Here is a 26437-nt window from a genome sequence, read left to right on the forward strand (position 1 = left end):
TGAGAAGCAGAAGTCCAGTGCAGGCCCAGCTGACTCAAAATCCCCTCTGAGAGGCGCGGAGAGGGATTCTTCCCAGCTGGAGAAGCATCCCTTCGTCAGCGAGGCCAGCCATTGTCCCTGACAGCCCACGGAAGTATTAACTGCCCGCCGTCCTCTTTACTTCTCTCCTCATGCCAGATATCCTGGTGCTGGCCACTGTCAGAAAGCTAGCACAGAACTTCTCAAACTATATGTATGAAAGTTCAGGGCTTTAAAAAATTTTTTTCCAATCCATACACTGTATTGGTGAAATGAAAAAAAAAGCATATAAGTCTAAACTTTAAATATTATGTTTAACACAGATAAAATTATTTTGTCAAATTATTATAAATGTTTCTTCTTGAGAGAATGCTTACTCTCAGTTTCTGCACTGATCTTGTCTCAGACCAGTAACAAAGTGCACCTACTGGTCCTATTTGGTAAACCATGCTTTGCACCCTAGAGAATGTCATTTTGACAATTGGAATCGGTGGCTATAAATGTCAATAAGCAACCCTGGGTCTTGGGATTGAAAGCTCAATTAGTATCTGTCATAAAATAGTCACCCAAGAGAGGTGAGAACTGTATAAGCCACTGAAGGGGAGCCTAATCTCTAGTAGAAAACTGAGATTGAAACAGAGAGAAAAACAGGAAATCATGTACAGGTGGAGAGAGCAGATATGCAGGAGCTTGGAGAAAGGAATATATAGAAATTTATGACCTGCTTCAAAAATAAAAATAAGTTTAATCAAGACATTGAAAGACTGAATATACATTCAGACAATGGTCAGACCATATATAAAAATAGAACTTTGCCCTACCACCTGCAACAACCTGTCCAGGAAACCAACCCATCATTTCTAATAACTCTGGAAGCCATCTTGCTACAAATTAGACTTGCAGGAAGTCAGGCTGCTATCTCTAGAGACAATCCAGGAAGCATATGTAACAATCTTCAGAAAAATTGGCCAGGGTTTGATTAATAACTGATCATAATAACTAATCAATAATAACTTGATGAATTCCCTAATATTTGTCCCCACTTCCAACTTAGAACCAACCAGAGAAAGCCAAATATTCACCCCTAACGAATCACCCAGGGCGACCTGCTTCCCGGCAGCCCACTTAGAGCTTCCTCATGCCAACAGCTGCCAACCAGGGCATGCCGGAAGTCTTCCCTTTTTGTCACTAAAAAGCTGCCTGCCTTTGGGTGTCTGCCTAATTTTGAACCTCTACCAAAACACACATGGTAGTGGCTGATTCCCTTGACATAGCACGCTCTGAATGAACTGCCTTTGGTTTCTCACTTAGTTGGTCTTCATTTATTTCCACAATATGCTTACTTTTGTTTGGAGACCTCAGTGCTGTTCATGATAGATGACAGAGTTTCCATCAGCATTTCAGAGAAGCTTGCACATTCTTAATAACCAAGTCCAATTCCATCACTGTCTTGGCAGTTCGATTTCCCTCGTGCCCATATCCAGTCTATCCATAAGTCCTGTCAACTCTATATCCAATCTGTCTATATCTAACCAAAATGGATTTACCTCTCCCCCATCTCCAGCACCACCAGTGGAGTCCGAGGAACCACCCACGTGCTCTGGATTGCCACAGTGGCCTCTTCACCCATCATTGCTTCTTCTCTTGCTCCTGCTGTGATCCATTCTCATACAGCAGCCAGAGAGATCTGCATATCAAATATATCATTTCTCAGCTTAAGGCTTCAAATGGCTTCCATCCCACTTAGAATAAAATCCAAACTCTGATACCATCTGGCATGCTCCCTCTCCGGCCTCACCTTGTTCCACCCTCCTGTCATCCACTACACTCCAGTGACACTGGCCTTCTCAAATGTGCCAAACATGTTTCCATCTCAGGGCCTCCGCACCAGCTGTTCCCTCTGCCAAGAATACCCTTCCCCCGACCTTTGCACAGCTGACTGCTTTTCTGTTGTTCAGATCTGAGCTTAGCCATCACCTTTTCAGAGAAGCAAGAAAAACACCTACTCTACCATAGTCACCCAATCACTGTCACATCATCCAACTCTACATCTCTGTGTAATGCTCACCACTACCTGAGACTTTCTTTTGTTAGTTGGTTTCATTCTCTTTCTTCCTCTACCAGAGGAAGGATCTGTGTGTCATGATTATCCACTGTATCCTCAGGCCTAAAACAGATCTGGCATCAAATTGATGCTCAGGAAATATTTGTTGAACAAACAGAGAATGAATGAAAAATTGAACTGCCTGCGACTTTGGAGTCTGGTCGGGGATGCTGTTCTCCTTCACCAGACCCTAGCTCAAGCCTCACTCCTAGGCACTGTCACACCCAAGTCAATTTCCAGCTTCTCTGGAAAGTCTTCCCAGTCCACTCAGTTGGTGGGCTTTCTCTCTTCCTCATACACAGCTCTATCTGAAGGGTTCATTTGAATTTGATTATCCCACCTTGAGTCCTCTGCCTTGAAGCCTCCTGCTTAGTCCCGTTAAACTCTTCCCTTGCTTCTTAGCTGAGGGCCTGTGCATGTTCTACCCACCCAAACACACATTTTTGTGCCTTCCATGAAACAGTGCAATGAATGTAGCATAAACTCAGTAACTGGCTGTTGAATGAATTTTCTTAACTGGCTATCAGGTAAAATTAGCATAACATGAGGCGAAGTTGTGTAGAACAGGGCCAACGACAAATGAGGTCAAAACGCAGACTTCAGAGCATTTCCTCAGATCCACATGGATTCCCTCTTGGTGTAATGGTCCATGCTTCCCATGGCCCATTCATTGGTTTTTCTCTGTGCATAGTTATTTTCTCTCTTTTTCCCTCTCTGGATTGCATTCTGTGCTCCAAAGGCAATGCTCTGCATGGACTGGGATAAAATAACTGAGGACAGGCCTATATGGCCAGCGGGCAGCCAGCCAGAAACTGCAGCTTGAATGACATTTTTTTTTTGCTTGGCAAAAAAAGAGTTGCTTTACCACCCTGGAGCTCAAACACCAGTTCACCTGGTTGGTGAAGGCTTCTTGCTGTTTTACTGAAATTATACTCCTGAAAACTCATACAGTAGTCGTTCCCCTAGCGTCTGGTTTGTAATACTAGCTCTTTCCAAAGTATGTAAAAGAGCTAAAGTAACGTTTTAAGAAGTGAATTTTCAAAAAAGATCAGCAACTCCACAGGTGACTCCGGCTTCTTTCCCCATCTGCTGTGACAGCAGGTGTGATTTCACAAGCCCACTCCCATCAATCATCCTCTCCAACCTGTCTCTGGTGCCTGACAAGGTGTTTATGTGCATAGCATGGAAACCATCAATAGATCTTGCAAACAAGTAAGGCTGCCTTTCACAGTCCTCCGAAGGAAGACTTCCATGGAAACCTGGGTGCTGGGTTCAGGTGGGTGATTTATTTAACCACTACAGTCTTACGTCCTTCCAGAAGCTGCAAACTCAAAGCCCTTCGGGGCAACTGGGTAGCCCTGAAAGTAGAAAGTGTGAAATGACAGAGCTGAGAAAACTACGGCCAGAATGGACAGTGCCTGCTCTCTCTAAAAAACATTTGCATTCACTTTACATAAAAATGTGCTGGCTAAACCCAAGTTAAATGTGACCGGGCACAACGTGGCCACCAGTTTTCAATCTCTTTGCCTCTATTAAGTACGTACCCTAGCCTGAGGCCCAAGCACTGATGCTTTCCAAAGAATCTTAGAATTCATAAAATTATGGACAGTTAGGGCTGGAAATGATCTTAGAACTTATTTTTTCCAACTTCATCTTTCCAAGTGAAAGAACTGGAGGCCAAAAGTTGATAAACCAGTCAAATGGCACACAGCAAGCACATAGCAGAGACAAAGCTCTAGTCTCCAAGTCTGATGATTTTTCAGCTACTTGCCATCACTTTTCCTGTGTGTTAGTAACAACCTTACACTTCATGTTTGCTTAATATAAATATCAGTTTAAAGCTTTATCACAGTGATATTAATAACAGTAAAAGATTCAAAAGATAGACGCTGGATTAAAATGTTATGTCAACTCAGGATGACATGACTAAATAACTAAAAGGGAATTTAGTCATTAAATATAACAGTAATATAAAATGTAAACATATATTACTCACAATTTCTTTACATAATAAACAATGACTACAAAATTAAGATTTCAGCTATGTAAAAGTAGGTGTGCGTGTGGACAAAGATAAATAAAATTTGCAAAATGAAATTAATTTGAGTGGCATGATTATTGTTATTCTTTTTAAAATCATTTTAATGCTGTAATGATATTCCTTATAGCATTTTAGATTATTCTCTTTAACATGGGGGTTCATTTAATCTCAAGGGTAGCCATTTGCCACTTTCTACCTTCTTCCTTGTTAGCAAAACCTCATGTTTTATTCAGTTATCCAAGCTTTTCCCTGTGACTCAGGAGAATATCCTGATAAATCTGTCAATAGCAGTGTTTCCATTCCCTTTGCTAGTGATTGGTTCAAGCATGGACATATGATATAAATCTGGCAAATGAAACATAAAGAGAATTTGGTGTGGAACTGCTTGGAATGGGTTTCCTAATCTCAAAAGCAGGTCTCTTCACTTCTGGATGTTGTTGTAGAAATATGAACACCTGGAGCTGCTGCAGCTATCATGTGACCATTAGGCAAGCCAGCCTGAGAACAAGACCTGTATGCTGAGATTGGCAGAGCAGAAAGATAAAAATGATCCCTAATTAATTAGTGTAAAGTCACCTACTTCTGCACATCTTACAAGAGATAATCAACTCCTTAACATTTAATTCAGTTGAGAAAAGGGTTTTCTGTTGTTTGTCAAAGCCCCAGCCAAAACAATAAACTTGATTCTGTCCCTTATATTTTAGGAAGCACACTGGGATACCTTTGTGGAGAGAGGAGCATACCCCATATTTTCTTCTTTCCTCTTCCTAAGGCATAGGCAGCATGACTACATTGAAATTCTCTAGTATCTCATTTCAGGGCTGTAATCAGGATGGGTACAAGCACAATCCATGTGCCTGAGCTACCAGTTATGGGTCCACTAAGTACCCTAATGTTACCAGAAACTGATGACCATCAGCACTTTAATATGGCATCCTTGAAATAGTTATAACATCCATAGGACAATTGAAAGCCAGTTTGGGAAAGAAACCCTCTCTTAAGAGAAAATAAGATAGGAAAGAGGAGGAAATGAGCATTTCTAGGACTAGGAATGCCATCCCAATAAATCTGAATTTTTAAAAGTTCCCCCAGGAGTTCTAGTGACACCAAATACCCGTGTTTAGATGCTAATATTTGTCCTCTTCAAACCAGCTACTTTGTAATAGTCTGTCATTTTTCTTTACTCTGGGAATGACTGTATTTCAATCATGGCAGTGAACTAGGATATCTGGACATCAATGACAAGTTTGCAAAGGGACTGTGGAGGGGACAAAAGCTACCACTGAATGCAAGATTATTATTAACATACAAAGTTCTACAAGTCCTGTCTACTGGGGAGAACTGAACTTTTGAGGATTAGAAAAATGTAGCCCATAGAGAGTGGACTGCAAATATACTTTATACATGCTGAGAATCTTGAAAAAATCAGATATGAAGATAAAGGAGCTCCTTTGTGCTCTAGGGCAGGGATCAAACTATTACAAAGGCACTTACCCAAGACAGGCATGGTGTGTGAACACTCCAACCTCAGTTTATGACAACAGTAATCATAGTCATTTCTAATCTTAGAGAACATTTCCTCCTGAGAAAGGGTTTAAAACTATATTTTTACAAAATAAACATCTGTTTTTCATATATATATGCAGGTAACTGCAAAAAAGAAAAGCAGAACCTAGTCTATAATAGAATGTTGTCAACTATGAAAAAGTTAAAGAACCTCTCCTGTCCCTCCATCTTATTCCCCATAATGTCCCTCACCCATTAATGAAAATAGTTGAAATATGCCTCACCCAGTCTAGAGTTTCTCAGCCCCTTTTGGGCTCCCAGATTCTTGCTTTCCCAGCTATTTCTACTTCTTCTTCTTCTTGAGGTATTAGGTTTATTCATTTCTTTATGTTTGGAGGAGGTATGGGGGATTGAACCCAGGACCTCGTGCATGCTAAGCATGCGCTTTACCACTTGAGCTATACCCTCCTCCCTATTTCTACTTCTGTCACAACATTTCTCCTCCATCTCCCTCATCTCCCCCCCACCCCACCCCCGACACACACACATACAGCCTCCTGATTCCCAGGGAAGCAATAAAAACAAGTGGAAACCAAATAATATGCTCTTCATGTAGTGTCTATAACTGCATCTCTTTTAAGGGTTTGTTCTTTAGACTAGTGTGTCTCAAATTTTAATGAATAACCTGAGCATCTTGTAAAGATGCAGATTCTAGATTCAGCAAGTCTGGGGTCGTACTCAAGATTTTCCATTTCTAACAACTTCCTAAGTGAAGCTATTATTGCTGCTCCTGGTACATGGCCCACACTTTGAGTAACACAGTTTTATAAAATCGGTACCTAAAAGCATATGAGATTCAAACAAAACACACTAAATAATTATATGGCGATTGCTTCAAAATGTGATGGGACTTGATAGAATTTGAGATGTGTTCCTTTGAACACTAAGTATGACAAGTTCTAGAAAGACTGAATCTCAGTGTAATACTTACTGCTATACAATGAAAGTATTGGCTTAAAACAGTATCAAACATTTATTGTGCTCATGAATCTGAAATTTGGGCAGAGCTTTGCAGAGATAGCTTATCTCGCTCTACATGGCATCAACTGGAGGCTGGAGGAGCCACTTACAAAATGACTCTCATGCCTGGCAAGTGGATACTGGCTTTCAGCTGAAAGCTCAGCCAGGGCTGTGGGACAACTGTCTCGATTCCCCACCATGTAAACCCCTGCAGGGGCTACCCGGGCTTTCTCACAGCATGGTGACTGAGTTCCAAGAGCAAGTGTCTCAAGAGAACAAAATGGAAGTAAATGGCATTTTCAGGGCCTGACGTTGGAAATCACATAGCATCACCTCTGCCACATTCTATTAGTCAAGGCAGTTACAAAGGCCTACCAGATTCAAGAAGAGAGACATAGACTCCACCTCTTGATGGTGGAGTGGCAAGGTTCCAGGAGAGCGTGAAGGATGGGTGATATCATTGTGATCATCTTTAGGAGATACAACCTGCCATACTCATCAACCCAAAGTCCTTTCTAAACAAATGACAAAGTAATTAAGATACAAATTTCTCTATTTCTAGCCCACACCCAATCCCATTTCTTCCCCAATATATACATGTATTTGGGGGAAGAAAAAAGAAATAGAATATTGAGGAGGGGGGATGAGAAAAAGGTAAAGGAATGAAAGATTATCTGATGGAGGGTAGGAAAAACAGGAAGAAAATAGGTGGACAAATGAAGATGGAAGCATAAAAAGAAAGTAACCTGCAAGCACACAGAAAAGTTGATGCAAACATAAGACAATGTCACTTATTTACTTCCTTCTTAATCTATTTGTAAAAGAGTGGAGAGGGTACTAATCTGATTGGTTGGGAAGCTTCCTCTGTAACTTGTTGCTATTCTCTTGTAAAAGATAGACTGGAGCCCAGTACTAGACAATAATAAATAAGTTGAGCTATTTTTCTCTTTCAATAAATTTATTACAGCAGCAGAGTGAGTTCAAACATAAAACCTAAGGCTTTCTCATCTATGGGAAGACTACAGTGTTATCAGCGAGCAATGGGGGTTGGCTTGGGAAGAAGCAACCATATTGCTTGGTCCACTTACTGTATTTGCCAAATTATATTTGCAATCTACAACGTGAGGCCTGAATCCAGTGAAAAGCACAGCAAAGGGCTATTCTTTGATAGTATTCATGCAATTTAAGATCATTACGATAATCAAATCTATCAGCTCACAGTAAGAAATGCTAGTCATGTTGATACAAGGAAACAAAATGTCCCTCTGTTCATTCAGGGTCCTGAAAATTGGCTCCCCACACAGCCTCATTTGGTCTCCATACAGTCCTGCTGAGTGTGAGCTCTGTGGCAGTTTAAAGCAATGTGAGAAAGTCACGTTTCACTCAATGTTTGGTGCTGAAGGCAAGATTCCTGTGATGAAACCAAAGAACTGCTACCTCGGAGCAGCATTTCAAAGACTAGAAGGTAATATATCACACCAATTCTCTTTCAAACAAAACCACTGAGCCTGCCCATGTATCAGAAACCCATCACCTCTCAACTCTGGCTCTAAACCTCCCAGCTCAGGTTCAAAGGATAGACTTCCCTGATGAAGCAGGTTTGACTGGCACAGGAGAATGTTCCAGTCATGCTATTGAGATGGGCTCCTGGAAGGAAAATGAAGAGAATGATCTGTATTTTTCTTGATTTCTGCCCAAGCATGTCTGTTCTGTAGGCGTTCTGGAGTCCTTCCCTCAAGGCAGATCTCAAAATCTTCAATGTCAACCATGAATAAGAGTTCCATTTACTTGAAAGAATGAAACTTGTTCAGTGTTGTATGAATGAAAAGTGTTAGACTAAAAGGAGCAATTGCTGATCTTCACCTACACTGCTGTTCTGAGAGAAAGGACCCCCCTCATTCACCATTCCCTTCCCATCTCCAAGGCAGTCAGGGAATCTACCAGAGAGACAGCTGAGTGGAGACTGAGTTGGCTGCCTAGATGTGTGACTTTGTGCACATCAGTTAATTTCTCTATCTGTTGCTCCTGCATAGAATTAGAATAAGACTTTATCCCTCTTTCTCGTCCTTTGAACTTTGCCAAAGAAGGCATTACAAAAATGCTGAGGAAAATTTTGCCCACCACATTTATATGTCCTCTGTGAGGATACATCACATACTCTCAACACTGAAGGTTTAGAAATATGAGCTTTCCTGCTTCATTCATGCATTATCAGGCAGAGTTATCATCAAATGGTAAAGAAAATAAACATAGGATACTCAAAGTGGAACCATGATGCTGAAAATGAGCAATTAAGGCCCTGAGTTCTTCAATATGACTCTGCTTAATTCTACTCACACTCTCTGCTTTTGCATATCTGGCAGGCCAAACCTTGACAGTGCATATCTTCTTGGTCCTCAAATCCAAGGAAAGAAGACTCTGGGGATTTACATTCAAGCTGGGAGCTCCAGTTTTAGGGCATGCTCAATATAGTTATGCCACATATCGGTACATTTATGCCCCATAAATCATGAGCAACCTTGAATATGTCACCTGACCTCACTAAACCTCGGTATTAGTTTGCTAGGGTTTACACAGCAAAATCCCACAGACTGGGTGGCTTAAACAACACAAATTAATTTTCTCACAATCCTGGAGGCTAGAAGTTCAAAATCAACTTGTTGGCAAGTTTAGTTTCTCCTAAGGACTCTCTTCTTGGCTTGCAGAACGCTACCTCCTTGCTGTGTCCTCACGTGCATGGCCTTTCCTCTGTATGTGTCACCCCGGTGTCTCCCCCTCTTCTTATAAGGACACCAGTCAGACTGGATAAGGGCATACCGTAACAGCCTCATTTTTACTTGATAACTTCTTTAAAGGCCTTATCTCCAAATATAATCACATTCTGAGGTTAAGGCTTCAACATATGCATTTAGGAGGCATACAATTCAACCCAAAATAACCTCTGTAGAAATGGGCATCAGGAGGATTTATGTAAGATGTAGATGGGAACATGAATTAGAAAATGCCTCATAAATTGTAAGTCACCATAACAATATTGTATCATTGATATCATCATTTTTGTCATCATAACTCTTACTCTCTATGACATATTGTCAGTCTCCCAGGAAATCTATGTTTTCCACCTTTGGGAGAAATGTAGCATAGCAGTTAAGAGAACATGCTCCAGAATTAAGATGTCTAGATCCAAATTCTGGCTCTAGCTAACTACTTGTTAGCTGTGTGACTTTCAGAAATAATTTCAACTTCTCTAAGCTTCTATTATCCTATATATAAATTATAGATGTAAAAGCAGTACCTACCTTTTAGGGTTGTTGAAAGATTAAAAGAGAGAATGCGTTAAAATGACTGGCTAATAGAATGTGCTCAATAAATGATAGCTGTTATTAATAGCAGTATTTAGACCATGTTGCTGCTGCTTTTCTCAGCCAGAAGAGGTCTCCATCATTGTCAGACTAGGACTAGCTTCCCCAGGACAGTCTGCCCTGCAGCTGCCAAGCAAATGGACTACTGGCAGAGAAAGTGGTGAAAGAATTACCACACTTTCTGAAGGAAGGAGAAGAAATCAAAAACAAGAGAGTAGGGAATAGTTAGGATTCTATGGTTAAATATTATAAGAGAAGGTGCCCATGAATGAAGATTGTCTAAATTCTACTGTTGCCTCAGAGACTGACTTTCACAGACATTGCCCTTCATTGCATCTCCCTTTAGCCAGGTCTAAAGTTAAATGAAGAAATAATAGTCACATGTATCTCAGAGGAGCAGTAAGAATGAATTGGCCAATATTTTTGTAAAGTTCTCTGAAAACAAGGAGTCCTGTTAAATAAACCTTTAACATTTCTCACAGTATCAAGCTTATTTAATCTTTATCACTAGTTATACTTCATGCCTCAGTTTTGCACCCACTGTAATATATTTCCTTTAACGTTACTTTCCAAGACAGGCTTACACCTCCAAGTTCAATTACTCTGTCAATTGTGTTTTAAATTGTACTGATTTCTATTAACCACTTGTATCAATTTGTTGATCTGTTCCTTCTTCTATACCAATCATCTTTACACCCACCAAAAGCCGGAATGAGAATTAAACTGAGGAAGGTGAAAATTATTCAAGAGAAATTAAAGTATAGAAGTAAAGACAATGGAAAAACTGGGATTCAAAAGAGCACTGAAGGGGAAACACACATGTACTAAAAAGCATAGCACCGAGCACATAGAGGCAGAGGGAAGAGAGGAGAGCGAGGTAGAAAACGGATCCTGCTTCTGCCTGCCACAACTCTCTTTCAGCACCAAGGACAGAGCCTCTGAAGGGCTGACCCAAGCAACACTCAGTTAGGGTCCCTCCCAAATCCTCTAGAGAAAACGATGCATTCAAAAGCAGCTATGAAACATGCAGTAAGGTCTAATAGGGAAGCTGGAAGAGCAGCATACAAGTGATTTCACCTTAGAGGCAAAAATGGGTGATTTTCTTTCTGCTTATTTTCACAGCTTCTGTGTCCTGGGAAAGGTAAAGTTTGCTTTGCTTGGGTATGTCTGCTGTCAGTAAATGGCTGCAGGACCTGAGGTGCTAAACCCCACGGTCTCCAGAAACCAGAAGAAATTTCCAGGGTAAGTAATTTCTCTTTCTGTTTCTAATTTAAAACACAGTGTTTTTCTGACAGGTTATTTAATCAGCTTGGGGTTCCGTGGTTCTCTAAGAATACGCATTAAAACTCTGTACCCTCTCTTATTTAAAAACCTGAACCCCTAAGGAAACTGTGTTCATTTTCTCCTTATTTTCTGGTCAGTAGAAACCTGTTCTCTTTCTCTTTTTTTCCCCAAAATTAGATCCTCATGGGCTCTAGAATCTATATTTAGGCAGAATTAAAAGGTGGAAAATCAAAAAGCTGTTTCTATTCCTGGGATTTGTAAAAAAGTTGATTGTTTTCCTCTTAAGGGTTTTACTTAATTGAAAGGGTCTCTTATTTTAAACTCCCCAATTCAGCACCCTGGTAATCCAGGGCTGAGGGTTTGGAGAGGAACTGTTTTCCATGGTCTATTTTAAGTCAGGCTGTTTCCAAGTCAGAATCCAATTGTTCCCAACAGAGATATACAGTACTTGAGATGATGATTGTGTATATTTTCTTTAATGATGGCATATGATTTTGAAGGTACTGTTGTTTAATTGGGGGACTTTCATTACTTAATGTAGCTTATTGGATCAATGGAAGTTGTTGCAATTAGGCATTTGTTCCAGTTCATGCCTTTAGCTTAATCAAATACTATCAGAATGAATGCACAGTAATAATGCAGCAATAGCAAAGTGCAACTTGGATTCTAAACTCATTCTGCATGCCTGTTTGCACTTTACAGGTGAAGCCCTTTGCTAACTGACACTAAAAGGTCAGTAAAATGTCTGTACTTGGGTAAGAGTGAAAAATCGCTGCTTGACACAACATTGGATCCTTTGTAGCCAAAGAGAAGCAGATACAATATGAAAAAGATTCTTACTTAGACACTTGTTTATTTATAGTTTGAACATTTTCAAGGGTCTGCTTGGCTAGCACTGTATAGGGGTGTTGAGCAAGAAAAATATTGGCAGTTTCCAAATGAATGTCTGATATTAAAGCATCTATACAGAAGGTTGCTTTTTATGGAATATGAATTAAAGAAAATATCAAGCAGATTTTACCCAATATTAAATTCAATTTCTAATGTGTTGAAGTTTGTTATCAATTAATATTTGCTTATTGATTGATTGACTAATCTGCTGAGCTCCCCATTTTATCTCTGAATAGAATGGTAGGATGATCAGATATTAGAATTTGTGATGGAAAGTGGGGATGCTCCACTTTATTGGGCAAGTTTAATTAAGGAAAAAAAAAACTATATTACTTAGCTACTGGATCTCAGTAACCATCTCTAATTTTTCTCTATACATTGGCCCAATATAAATGTGCCCAAATATATAAATATGCTGTGTATTTCAATGCACTTGTGAATTTTCACTCAGAAAATAAACTAGACAGCAATTTTCAAGAATAAAGTGACATAGAAATGCTAAAGACTACCTCTAATAATAATGACAATGTAACTCCCACTGTTTCTATGTGCAGTGTGCACCTGCATTGACTTCATTGAGCTTGGTCAGGTGACATGCACAAGATATTCTGAAAAAGCAAGGTTTTAAAATTAGTCCCCATTTCAAGTTTCTTTCCCTCACCCCAATAATGGAGAAGTGAAGAACATGGAGCTCTGGAAACAGACAGATCTTGGGTTGAATCACTTTCATAATTACTGGTGTATGACCTCAGCAGGATACTTAACCTTTCTTATTTTCTTCGTCTGCAAAAATGGGGATAATAGCACCTATTTCCTTCATCAGGTTTTTGTGAGGTTTAAATAAGATAATGCTTTTAAATGTTAGCTATAATCATCCATTTTTTTCAGGCAATACAGCAAGTCTGCTCTGAAGCCCAGAGCCAGAAAAGCTCTGGAGACTAGAGGTCAGGATATAACTGAGTGAAAAGCTAGAGACGGCAAAAGACAGGGATCTATGATATAGCTAACTGGTCTTGCAACTCTGCTATCAAGGTGTTTTGTTCTGGGTTTAGGAGAAATCATTTCTATCTAGAAATGACTGCCCACCTCAACTTCCACCCCAGCATAGACACAATAAATAAGTCCCAAGCTTTGGATTTAGGGAGCCACAAGACCAAAGCTGGGCTCAATGTAGCTCCCTGCATACTGTGTAATCTTGGGAAAGTTACAGACCTTCTGTCTTAGTTTTTTAATCTGTAAAAGAAAGATATCAATAACCACCTTCAGAGTTACTATAAACATTAACCCAAGGTCACGTCTGTAAAGTATTAGTGCCAGGAGTGGGAGTGACTAGTGTCTTCAAAAGGAGTTTGAAGAACCCAAGGTGTTTTTGTTTTTCTTGTTTGTTTTTTTGGCTTAACTCAATTTCCTTAAGGAAAGAGAACAAATAATTAAAACCCTGTAAGTCATAATGAATATCTTCCCAACAAACTCAGTGGGAGCCTGAAACGGAACCAGAAGCCCAAACAAGGCAACTCACAGCTGTTCCAGGCAGACTCTAGGTCCACACCAAGGGACTGAGTATCAGCAAAGCAGGATGTGTGTCACAGAGGATGGGGGCCTGACCACACTCTGTCCCTCTGCTTTTTATTAGATCATGCACTCAGTTTAAGAGATGCTAGAATAAACTGTAAAGACCAAGATAAGTCAATACTTTGTAAGAAACTCAAAGGTTCATGAAAATTTGTCAGTAATGTTCTATGTAATGATTCTTAAAAGAGTAAGACCAGCAGTAATCTTCTAGTCTTTAGTTTCTCCACTTTCTCACCTCTCACCCACTCTTCACTAATGCTCTTTGCCAAGGTCATCAGTAATCTTTTAATTTTCAAGTCCATTAGACAGTCTGCAGTTGTAGTTTATTTGACCCCTTCACCTATCCCCACTTGCCCTTTAACAATAAAAGCTACATTTCAAGTGCTCTGTGCCAGACATTCTGTTTGAGCCATGATTCTCAACGGGAAGAGCAATGTTGGCCCACAGGGAACATTTGATGGTGTCTGGAGACATTTTTTATTGTCACAATTTAGGAGAAGGGGAGCGCTACTGGCATCCAGTGAGTGATGTGCTAAATATCCTGCAAAGCACAGGCCAGCCCCCCACAGCAAAGAACTATTCAGCCGTGGCTGTCAATAGTGCCAAGTATTCACATATATAATTTTATTTAATTGCCACAATAACCCTATAGAGTGGATATGATTATCCTCATTTTATGATGAGGAAGCCAGGCTATCATGAAATACTTAAGGAGTGATTATTAAGTGAATGCATTCTCTAGGCTCTTTACTTCTCCTGCCTGAGTTCTGTTAGCATATCTATCAAAAGGAGAAAGAAAAGAGAAAACCTAGCCCAGTTCTTTGTTATATAACCAATGCCGGTTTAAAAAAAAAAATAGATCTAAGGAGGGAGGAAGTTGAAATAATTAGCTGAGAAGTAGGAGTAGAGAGTAATCTAGCATCTCTCTCATTTTCTGCTTTCATCTCCCACACCCACAACGCATCAGGAACTGCCTGGACAACCAAGGCTTAACCCCCACCTGCCATGATAAAGAATCTAAGACCAGAGACCATGCAATGCAAAAAATAAGTCAATCAGAAATTCATGAGAGTGTAATTCCAACAACAGGCTCAGAATTGATTTTCAGAGCTGAGGGGTTCCCTTCATACAATTAGTCATTGACACTCAGCTGTACTATTTTTAAGTAGCTGTCAAACCTCAGCAGAGTAAAATGTCCAGCAAGATGGTAACAAATATCCTGAGGTTTTATGCTTCCCTCCTACCTGACAGGTGAGATGAGGCTACGACATCATTAGCCAACTGCAGATCCCAGGAAAGAGTGATTTCTGGCCACTGCTTTCCAAGGTGGCCCAGTTGCAGAGGGAAAGGCATTCTGGGACTGAGCCTGCCTCAAAGGTGAAAATATCCTTGAACAATCAGAAAGCATTGCATTTTTCCGAAAGCTCTTGGCAGCAACAGTGCTATCTCTGGGGTAGTGGCTGCCCTTCTCCAAATAATGAGAAAATTATCATTATTATCAAAAATTATTATTATGCTTTAAAATATATTGAGTGCAAACAGTGTGCCAAGATAAAGAACAAATTTTTTTAACAATTCTCTGAATTCATTCCAAGTCACTCGCCCCTTACAATTATTTGCTCATTTTAACAGGTTCACATTCCAGGCTGAAACATTCAAATTGAGGTATAAAATGACAGCCACGATTAAGCCAATCTCCTAATCAAAGGAGAGCTGCAGTTAGTAGAACTGAGAGCAAATCCTGGCCACCAAGCCAGCCTCTACCTCTGCCAGGGGCCTGGAGCAAGAGTTCCCATGGAGGCCCATATACTCCGTGTCTACATATTTTAGTTATAACCAACAGACCATTGAATGAGATATTTAATCCTCCTGTCTTGATAAAGGTACCTTCTTAATAATCTGGAAGGCCAGGTTTGAATTCAGGATTCCTAGGCCCTTCAAGAGTTGCACACAAAATGTGAGAGGGCAGAAGAAGCCCTCAGGGACTCCATCTCAGGGACTTTGTCCTCTTCACCCTCCACCTCAGGATACATCCAAGCTATTCATCTGAGCTCCTCCATGACCTACGCCTTGAACCCTGGGGTCCCACACATATTGGCACAGTCTACCCTTGAGGCAACAGATCTAAAACAAAGCCCATGTCACCCTAGAAATAGGCTCCAAGGAGTTTGGACAGAGAATCCTGTGATCATGGTACCCAGAGTGTGGTCTAGGATGGGTGTGGACTTTTGGTGGATCTGCTCCTTGGTGCCATGGGAGGGCATGACCTCATCCTGGGGGGAGGGTACAACCAGATGGGGTCCAGAGTAGGGTCCTCGGAAGCACAGAGCCCGGGGCAGGAGTCACTCTTACCCAGGTCTCAGAGCCACACCATGGGCGATAAGCCTGTGCTTCCCCAAGCATGGCTTTGATGCACTCCTACCCTTGGCACACAGGTATTTCTTTATTTTTCTTCAGGACATGGTCACTTTTGTCCCCCACAGACACACACAAACCTGAGTTTAAGAGCCCAGGGCCCCTTCTGGCCCCAACAGGCTCATGTCTTGGGGCAGCTGATGGGCTCTGATGCCTTTCCCACTCTGCGTCCAAAGTCCTCACAGTTGGCGGATTGGCTTTTCCCATTGCAATAGTGGCATGACAGTTGCTATGGCTGTCAGATGCCAAAGCAGAGCATTGTGCAGCAGAGAACTCCACAGGGGCCAGCCGGGCCGCCCACCTGCATGCCTACTATGCCCTCTCCTACTGCGTGCTCATCCTGGCCATCATCTTTGGCAATAGTCTGGTGTCTGTGGCCGTGCTGAGGGAACAGGCCCTGCATGCTGGTTCTGCCCATAAGAAGCTGTATGACTTAAGGTGTGTCACTCACCTCTCTGGGTCTAGTTTCCCTGTTTGAAAAATGAGGGCATTGGACTAGGTCAGAGGTTAAAACCTGGTGATGCATGGGTCATTGACCATGGATGTGGGATTTGGGGGAGAGACGGGAGACTTCATAGGCTTAAAGATTTTTTAAACTGGTAAGGAATCTTTAAAAATTAGGATGTTTCAAATAAAATATCACACGTGGATTTTCCCCTAAATATAAAAACCACTGAGCTACCTCTAACCCCCATTACTCTCGAGATTTTCTCCCACAACCCAGTCTCCCAAACCCACCATGTCCTACCTCGTAAGATCCAAAAGAGAAAGTGGGAGATTGAAGGAAGTGAAGAGAGACAGAGAGAGGCAGGGGAAAAGGCAAATGGGGGCAACAGAGGGTGGGAGAGAGGAAACAAGGAAAGAGGGATGGGAAGCTAAGAGAAACAGACCAAAAAGAGAAAAAGAGCTAATGCTCACATAGCTTTCTACATCTGTCAATGTAGATACATAATAGCTCATTTAATCTTTACAAAATCCCTATGGGATGAGTCCCATTACTTCCCCCATTTTACAGAGAAGTAAAATGAAGCTCAGACAGGTGGAGTAACATGCCCAAGGCCCCAGAGCCAGGAAGCGGCAGAGCTGGGCTTCCCATCCTGCAGCAACTCCCCATCTCACTCAGAGTCCATGCATGGTTCTTCCAGCGGCCCTGTGCAACCTCTCGACCTCTCATCCTTCCCCTCTGCCCCTGCCTCGCCTGGCTCCAGCCACACTGGCCTCCCTGCTGTGCTCTCCACATGCCAGCTGCCCTGCCTTTGGACCTGCTGTTCCTCCTGCTTGGATATCTGCGCAGACGGCTCCCTCAGGTCCTCCAGGTCCTGACTCAGTTGTCACCATCTCCCTGAGGGCTTCCTGATAACCGCAGTTAAGAACTGCACTCAGACACCCTACTCACACACACACCATCTTCACCCTGTCCTCACTCCCTTCCCTAATTTATTGTTCTCCAAAACACATATCATCATCGAATAAACTACATCTTTTTTTCATCTTGTTTATTACTGTCTTCTTCTCTAGAATGGAGGCTTAATGAGGGCAGGGATTTTTATCGCTTTTTTCATTGCTGTATATCCAGTGCTTAGAATATTGCCCGGCATATTAAAAGTGCTCAATAAAATATTTGTTGAAGCGATAAATTCTAAAACGTATCCAAGCAGCCAAACTCAAAAGGTCTGACTTTACCGACACTGTTCTCCATCTCCTCCCAGGAAACGTGTTGGGGTTGCTCCTCTCCCTCGAGGCCATGGCATCTCTGAGCCAGCTGGGTGGCCACATCAACTCTACCTGTGCGGCAGAGAACGCCACAGGGGCCAGCCGGGCCCGCCCACACGCCTACTATGCCCTCTCCTACTGCGCGCTCATCCTGGCCATCGTCTTCGGCAATGGTCTGGTGTGTGTGGCCGTGCTGAGGGAACGGACCCTGCAGACCACCACCAACTACCTGGTGGTGAGCCTGGCCGTGGCAGACCTGCTGGTGGCCACCTTGGTGATGCCCTGGGTGGTGTACCTGGAGGTGAGTAGGCTGCGAGTGCAAGATGCCCACATGTCTTGCTTGTCTTTGTCTTCCCTGAACTCCTATCCTTCTGGGCTCAGAATTCTCCCAGCCATGATCAGAGTCTGAGGCAGGAGAGCTCCTGTCATTCTCCCTTTCATGAGGGAACTGAAGGTCTTGAGAGCAGCCAATATCCTTTATCACTTAACCACATCAAAACCAGGGAGATGGGAATGATTCCGTTCCTGGGCCTCCAGCATCTGGGTGACTGGACTTGAGCGATGGGACTCTTCCTAAAAATGCACCAGGTTTACTTTCTGTGCCACTCATGTTGCAAAGACATGGGGGGTTGGGGAAGGCAGTCCAGTGGCCATCTTCATCAGTGTTTCAATGTATACAGGGGTGAGGATGTGCAGGAGGCACGCAGGGGCAAAAGCAATTATTAAAAAAAAAATTAATGAGAGGAAAAGAGAGAAAGAACAGTCTGCAAATAGATCAGACCTCTTCTGATGGTTCAGTTGCCCTCAGACTCGGCATTTTCCTCCTGGGTACCAGCACTCCACAGATTCTGCTTCCAAAGGAACAGACCAAATTTATATTTTTGATGCCTCCATTAATAGTACAGAGCCCTCGCCAGTTAGATAATGCAGCAGACCCTGGAGAATTCTTCTGGAGAGAAACATTTCCTAAATTTGAAAGTATTTTCATTTGAAAGTGCAAAACAGAGTCAGGAGGTGATCAAGACAAAACATCCACTTGCTAACAAGGAAATCGAGATGCCTGCACCTGTTCAAGAACAGATATTCCTACCAGGAAAACACGCAATTACTAAAGAGGTTTTTTTTTTTAAACACCTTAACATACTATTAATATTTCTCCTCTGCACTGTGTATCATTCTAAAGAGGTATCCAATGAAGGCTCAAAATGATGCTATGATTAAGAGAAATTAAAATTCATCAAATTAATATCTCAGTTAATATTAATAGTAAAGATGACAGTTAATTAAGTATGACATATCACAGGAGAGCAAAAACCTTGAACATAGACTGCTTAGGCGAGTACCCGCGTTAAAGAATGACTGGGAACTAAAATTAGACTTATGATCTCAATGGGGAGACAGAAAGGAAAGAAATCAAGAAGATAGAAAAGAAAAGGAAAAGAATAAAAACAACTAGGCTGACTGGGATGGATCTAAAGGCCAAGGGAATACTTTGGAGGAAAAAATATGCATTTATTTTTCCCAGTTAGGATAATCCTGATAGCAAAGGGTCTCGTAATTACCTTCACTTTTCTGTCAACCCACTTAGGCTGAGACATCCTTGAAGCCAGAAGCTATGTCTTTGTTCTTTTTTTTTTTTTCCTGTAGTCCAAACACACTACCTGGCACATAATATGTGCCAAATAAATATTTGATATATGAATGAGTAAATGAATCTGTTCTGCAGTGTATGCATTAGATGGTCAACTCTTGCTTCTCTCATCTGCAGCTACGTTTATTGTTACAATGAACTATTTACTTTTATTTTATCTTTTAAGAATGACACTGAAAAGGAGTTAGAGGCAAATGATATTTCTGTTCAAGAGTGAGGCAGATTTTAGGTGCTACAGCCCAGTAGGGATGGATGAGTCCATGATTCACAACATCACCATACCTCCCTCAAAAGTATTCCTGTCCATCCCTATATACTACAAGAATTCTTAAGTCTTCCAGGAGGATGAATATCAGAAAGAAGTGCAGGAAGAGGACCTTTATTCTGATAAGCATTTTAATTGCCTCTGAAATAAAGCCAGGTTTTTGGTGCCTGTAACAAAGCCACTTGGGGCACTCTTTGGCTGTCCACCTGTGATTGCTTCCAGGGACCTGGATGGACCACATTGGAAAACATCTGCAGATACGGGAATAGGAGACGGACATAGTGACTTTCCCACACTAGACTCCCATGGCATCCCTTTCGAGCCACACCTGCCAATATGGATGGCGCCCCACTCTACTAATGAGCACAGAAGAGCACCTGAGTCTGCAGAGGACCAGCATGAAATCTGGTCTTAGTGAAGTGGACTCTCTCTCTACGGGTTCTACCTGTGGGTTTCCCCCTGTGAGAAGAGCTCTGGGGGAGCTCTTGTTTCCCCTCATAAAAACGAATATGACCTCTGTCCAACAGGTGATTTATAACAGGTAGGTGTTCAATAATCAAGAGTATGGTCACATAAGTCTGCAATTATACAAAAAAGATTTGAGGGAGCAGAGGCATCTCTCCCCTGGGAAAAAGGCTTTGGGACATCTTTTTGGTCCTACCCGCTTGCCTCAAGGCTCCAGGAAATGCAACTTAATATCTCTGCATCACTTTCCCCAACAGTCAACTAAGGGTCTGTCTCAACTAGAGCATGACGTTAAGTAGCCATCATCAGCAGACAGCTAGCCAAGATAACAGAAGGTTCTGTTCCAAAGGACCAGGTCCCCCATCCACCCCAGTCTACATATTTTCCTTAATCTTAAATGCCTGCCTGCTTTCTGCAGACCCCAGAAGCAGACTGGGTGCTTTAATGAGAAAAAAGAGCACTTTAATCTCTCAAAGGGATTGTGAATATATAAATTTCTGTGTCTCGGAGAAGAGCAAAGTGTTACTCTCACTAACTTGTCCTAATGATGGTGCGGTTTGAGTAGCAGGTCTAGTAATTACATGATCATACCCGAAGGCCCCCCTGAAAAGAGGAAAGGGTGTGGTGTTGACCACAGAGACTGCTACAGGCTTGAGGGCCCCCAGGAGGAAAGACAAATGAGAAGAACACCACGAAGGAGGGAAATTAGCTGCCAAATTCACACCTTCCTGTGCTTTGACTTGAATATATCCATCTTGTTTGAAAGGAATACCAGCTCACATTGGCCAGACATCTTTCTTCAAAGGAAAAATGGCTCATCATGCCAGACACCAGTATATATGAGTTAACTAGGTTTTGGCTGTAAATATTGGAAAATCTGACTCACCGTGGCTTAAACAAATAGGAATTACTTTTCTCACATAACCACAAAAATTCTGGAGGAAGTTCTGCTGGTGTTGGTTCCGCTGTCTCAGATGTCATCAAGGACCAGACTCTCCCATTCTTCCTGTTCACCATCCTTGGTAAACTGGTTCCCTTCCTCATGCTTCTCACAAGAGCCCCCAGCATCATGGCGTTATTCAAAACTAGGATGGGCAGGAACAGCAGAGAAAGAAAAAAAGATTCCTTTCCCTGGAGTGGCTTGAAACATCTCCCTAAGGGACCTCATTTAAGTTTAACTGGCCAGAACGGGAACATAAGGCCACTTTAAGCTATGAGGGAGGACAGAAAAGAAAAAGCGAAAGGGTGGGTTTTATTAAAAAAGAAGATACGAGGGTGAGGTAGACAATAAAATGTCACATAACATTGTGCTTCTGCTGGAATTCACTGGGATGAATGTTATTCTGATAGCAGGGTCATGCTATGAGAAAGACTCAGAACTGGGAGTCAGAAGGCATGGAATTAAATGAATAAAATGAGTGTGACAACTACATTTTCCCTATCTCAGGGTTGATTTAAGCTCAACTGTCATCAGTTGAAAAAGTGCTTTGATAACTAAAAAGTACGATCTATAAATATCTCAGTTAAGACAATTTTAGTTGTAAGTAAAAGAAAACTTGACTCCGATTGACTTAAGCAATGAACAAAATGCATTGGCTCTCATACCAAGAACTTTAAAAGTCCTGTGGCAGGGTGGACTGCAGGCAGAGTCTGAACAGGGCTCCAGTTCTACTTCTGTACAATTCTCTCAGCTCCGTCTTCTTCCATATATTGGCTTTATCCATAAGTAAAGGGTAAACTACAGACCTCATGTGTACACGCCATGTCATTCACAGCAAGATTGAAAATCCATGTGCTAGTAGAAGAGGCAAGATGTCCTTTGATTGGACCGGCTTATGGTACACGATTTTCTCTGAACTAATCACTGAATAGAATAGTGGTTTAGCATAGGTTATGTGTACCTTCCACAGAACACACCAACAGCTCAGGAATCTCATGGGTTCCCAGTGGAATCCAAGGACTATTAGAAAGAGGAAAAGAAGACAGTCAGCAAATATGCACCACAGTGGCTTTCACTGGTACCATTTTCAACATAGGGCACACGAAGCCTGGGCTTGAGCAATATATAAAAAAGGACTAGCAGGAGCCAGTCACCGACCTTTTCCAGTTTTCTCTGCCCTCAGGCCTAGCAGAGAAGTTGAGGATAAAACCGTGCCGGTGACCTCAGAGGAAGTTATATTCCAGAGCACCCTGGCCTGGCTGTCTCTTTAATCCAGTTTGCAACATTTTCATGAAAACTCTTTACTGTGCTGTACCAAACAGTTCTGTCTCAGATTCCCTCTCAAGTTTTTAATTTCCTGCTTTAGAAGCTGCCGTCTGTTTGGAGCTCCCTCTCCAAGCACAAACATCCCATTTTGTTCCACTCGGTTAAGCACCTTTTGTGATGTTTAATGCACTTGTATCAGGGCAGAAAGGCAGTGTAAGCAGCCAGGGACCATTTAGAATACTAAACTCAGAGGACTTGCATCCCAGTGTGGATCGGAGGAAAGATTTGAGGGTTAGGTAATACAGACAATCCAAAAAGTACCAGGTGGATTCAGGTAGAGAAACTCACGTAGAGTGATCCTGGTCAGATAGAGATGACAGGAAAGAAACACTGTTCTGGGTGCCTTTGGACCTTGTAATCATATTAATTATTAAAAATCAACACTCTTTTAAGGAGACTTGTACCAGTGTTCAAAAAACCCCAGATGATAGCAATTTAAAAGCTCCCCACTGGAAAACAAAAACAGGAGATTCTTATGGTCTCTCCACCAAAGTCTGGATTTTGATGAAAGCTGTAGACTGTTGAAGCTGGAGGGCTTGGAGATCATGTCCCTTGTCATTTCTAAAGTGTAATCTGACCTCAAGAAATGTCTGGCCACATCCTAGTGAACGGGGTTCTCTGTGGGGATGGGCCTCAAAGTCTGTACTGTAAGTGGGCTCCTTCATAATTCTTATGCACCTGAGCTAAACCTTCACTACAGGGAGATGCTTGTTCAAAATACAGACTGTTGGGTCTACCCCAGATCTACCAAACTGCAAGTCCAAGGGGAGGGGTCCTGGAAGTTTATAGCAACTGCCTCTCATCTTGGCCCACTCCCACTCCAGCTGATTTGCGCAGGCAGCTGGCCATGTGCTACAAACTGACTTGTAGGAACCACTAATCTGTAAAACCCCCATTTCACAGATGAGGAAATCAGGATTCAGAGAAGTGAAAAATCCTTGCAAATTGCCCTATCTTGTCCCATAGCCATCCTTTCCTGAAGAGAGAGAGAGAGAGAGAAGAAAGAAAAGATGCCAAAATGTGGCAAACAAAAATGGAGTGAAGAGGCTAATCAGAGAAATAACTCCATCTTTGAGCCTTGGATATCTCCCCAAAACAACTAAAAATCCATCCCTTAGAGCAGGAGTTCTTAATCTGGGGAGTCCATCAACTTGGATATAAACAAAATCACTTCTTTATTTTCACTAAACCGAAATTAAGCACTTGCTTCAATTATGAATGCAAGTATCAACCCACAGCAGAAGAAATCCTTAGTGTCATAGGTAGAAACTGCAGATATTTATATTTTCAAATTGCATCACAGTTGTTGCAGACACTGAAATACCATTTCCATTCATCAGTACATTGAAACTACGGGAATTTTGAACCTGCCCCTAGGTCTTGTCATTTAATGCATTATTAAAGAATCACATATATTTTTAAAAATTTTTGGTAACTGTATTTTAATACAACTCGTATCTTTTGTGAGCCATTGTTTTCTATTTACGCATTTAAAAACATTCTTCTGCGAAGGAACCAGGAGGCCAAAGGGACCCAAGGAATAAAGGATGCTTAAGGAGTCCTAGGGACCAGCATCTCCGAAGATCAAGTCATGCTCCCCACACCCCCTAGACCAGTGGTTCCTAAACCTCCCAGGCAGCAGGAATCCCTGGAGGGACTTATCATTCTGTGTGGGGACTAAGAATCATTTTAACAAGAGCCTCAGGTGATTTGGGAAATGTTGCCTTATCAGTAAATTTGGGAAATGCTGCCTTAGGCTGTGTCTGTTGAAAATCAATAGCCAACTTCAGTACCTGAAGACACTCTAGTGCTTCTCCCACCTTCTGTATTGCCAAAGGGAGTTAGTTATATTCATTAGCAACTGAGAGTAACACCACCTGGCTGCTGTATAATTCAGAAGTGAGTTATTCATTAAAATTTAGGAGGAAGGTAGAATCATGTCTCTAAAAAGCCTTCAATCAATCAGGCTTTTTTTGTTTGTTTTCCTTCAGCTTTAATTTCAAAAATCACCTTACTTTTCACGTTCTCCCAATTCTGTACTCATCTCACTGTCAGCATTCATTGTATCGCCTCATAGTCAGTTTCTCGGTGTCCATCTCCCGGGCCCTCGGTTCACCCGTTCCCATTCACACATTACTCCCCTTGACAGGCACACACTGTGTTCTGAGGCCTTGGGGACAGACACCGGTTTAATGCATGTCAGTACACCCGCCCAGTGAAGGAGCAGCCCTAGACGGCACTCAGTAAACACTGGGCATGTGGGTGGGTGGGTGGACGGACGTGCGGACTCCCCTCCCTCCTGTGATACCAGAATGGAGTTAAACAGCACATTTCCCAGAAGCAGCGTGTCAAGGTGCTGACCTCCGAGCCGTGAAACACGGTAACGGTTAATATTAAGGGCTTGAAATTCCCACGACTTTTACTAGCTGTGTGCCCGTAGGCAAATTATTCAACCCCCCTCAGGCTCTATTTCTTTATCTACAAATTGGAAATAATATTTACCTCATTCGCTTGCTGTGAGAGTTGCTTAGCTTGTTCCTGGCCCTTTCAGCTCTTTATTGATCACTCACTATTATTTACTTGGTGTGGAGGATTCCAGTTAAAAAAAAAAAAAGTATTTCCATTACTCATCCCACCAATTAGAGACTCATCTTGATGAGTAAGCTCCAGGAAAGGCCAAGAGATGGCACCGTAGCGGGAATTACTAATCAGATTGTTTTCTTCTTGACACTTAGCTGAGATCACGGAGGGAAGGGGGATTTTGATGTTAGAATCAAAGACAGGAAGAGAAGACACCCAGAATGGGCTCGCACAGTGGGGGCTGGAAGCCAGAGGGCAGCTTGCGGGGGCTCAGGAAACCAGGGACCAAAGAAACCTGCCAGGTGTGTACTTTCACTAGGCCCAGAGTCAGCAGCCTCCACTGTTCTGCACTGTTTCTCTGCTACCCTGCGATACAGGCAATCAGATGGTGTCTGGTTCCCTAGAAGGGAGATGGTGCAGTCTGTCCCACAAAATCTTTGATGAGCATACAGTTTCCTCCTTCCTGCCTTGTGTCCACCCACCTCCATTCCTTTCCAACAGCCGCCCCTCCTCACCTGACACTCCCCTACAGCAGGGTGTGTAACAGCCTGCATTCCAGCTGCCTCTACCAGCCACGCCACCCTGAACCTCTCTAAGCTTTATCCTCTTTCTCTGCAATGAAGATAACAATGGTGCTTTCAGGACAATGATCAGCAATAGAGGCCATGTACATAAAAAATGCATGGCAGACATCGGGCACTTAGTAAGCATTCAATAAATGGTAATTCTTAGTATTAACACAGATTATGTCAGAGACCATTCATTCTTTCAGAATATATTTACATGCAGGACTCTGCTCTAGGGGCCGACTGCAGCAACCAACAAGGAAAAGTCCCTGTTCCTGTCGGGTGGGTGAAGTCTGATAATGTGACTGATAACAAGTTATCAGAATCTAAAGTGTCAAGGTTATAGAAATTTCTGGAATGGGTCATGTGAGCCGGTGACCCATGTAGACTGAGTTCTCAATAAATTTTAGTTTGTATTAACAATATTAGGGTCTCATATCTAATTATTCTATTTAAGAATGCCTTGCTTCTCCAGTTATAAGTTCTTCAAGGACAGGGCCTGAAGAACTTTTTCAAAAACCTCTTAAAACACATAACATACCCTCCTTCTATGAACTAAGTATTAGGAGTATCACAAATTCTCACTTTATGAACGAATGAGCCAATAAACAAACAGACACGGAGCAAGCACTGGAGTTCACTATTGTTCTAACTACCCTCTCTCGCCTACACAGTCCCCCAACACACATTCACAGACAGGCACTCACAATTTTGCACA

The 26437-nt window shown here is 42.1% G+C and overlaps 1 protein-coding gene across 2 annotated transcripts in view; it reads left to right on the top strand.

The window, feature by feature from the left end:
- Positions 1 to 11227: 11227 nt before the first annotated feature.
- Positions 11228 to 26437, top strand: part of DRD3 (dopamine receptor D3) — a 40233-nt gene continuing 25023 nt past the window's right edge. For both annotated transcript variants that reach the window (XM_010985032.3, XM_010985034.3), the window contains exons 1-2: positions 11228 to 11293; positions 17923 to 18227. In XM_010985032.3, the coding sequence (XP_010983334.1) occupies positions 17958 to 18227 (270 nt within the window). In that variant the 5' untranslated portion in view covers positions 11228 to 11293; positions 17923 to 17957. The remainder of the gene's footprint in view (positions 11294 to 17922; positions 18228 to 26437) is intronic.

The sequence above is a fragment of the Camelus dromedarius genome, chromosome 2 (genome assembly GCF_036321535.1).
Source record: "Camelus dromedarius isolate mCamDro1 chromosome 2, mCamDro1.pat, whole genome shotgun sequence".
Taxonomy (NCBI): Eukaryota; Metazoa; Chordata; class Mammalia; order Artiodactyla; family Camelidae; genus Camelus; species Camelus dromedarius.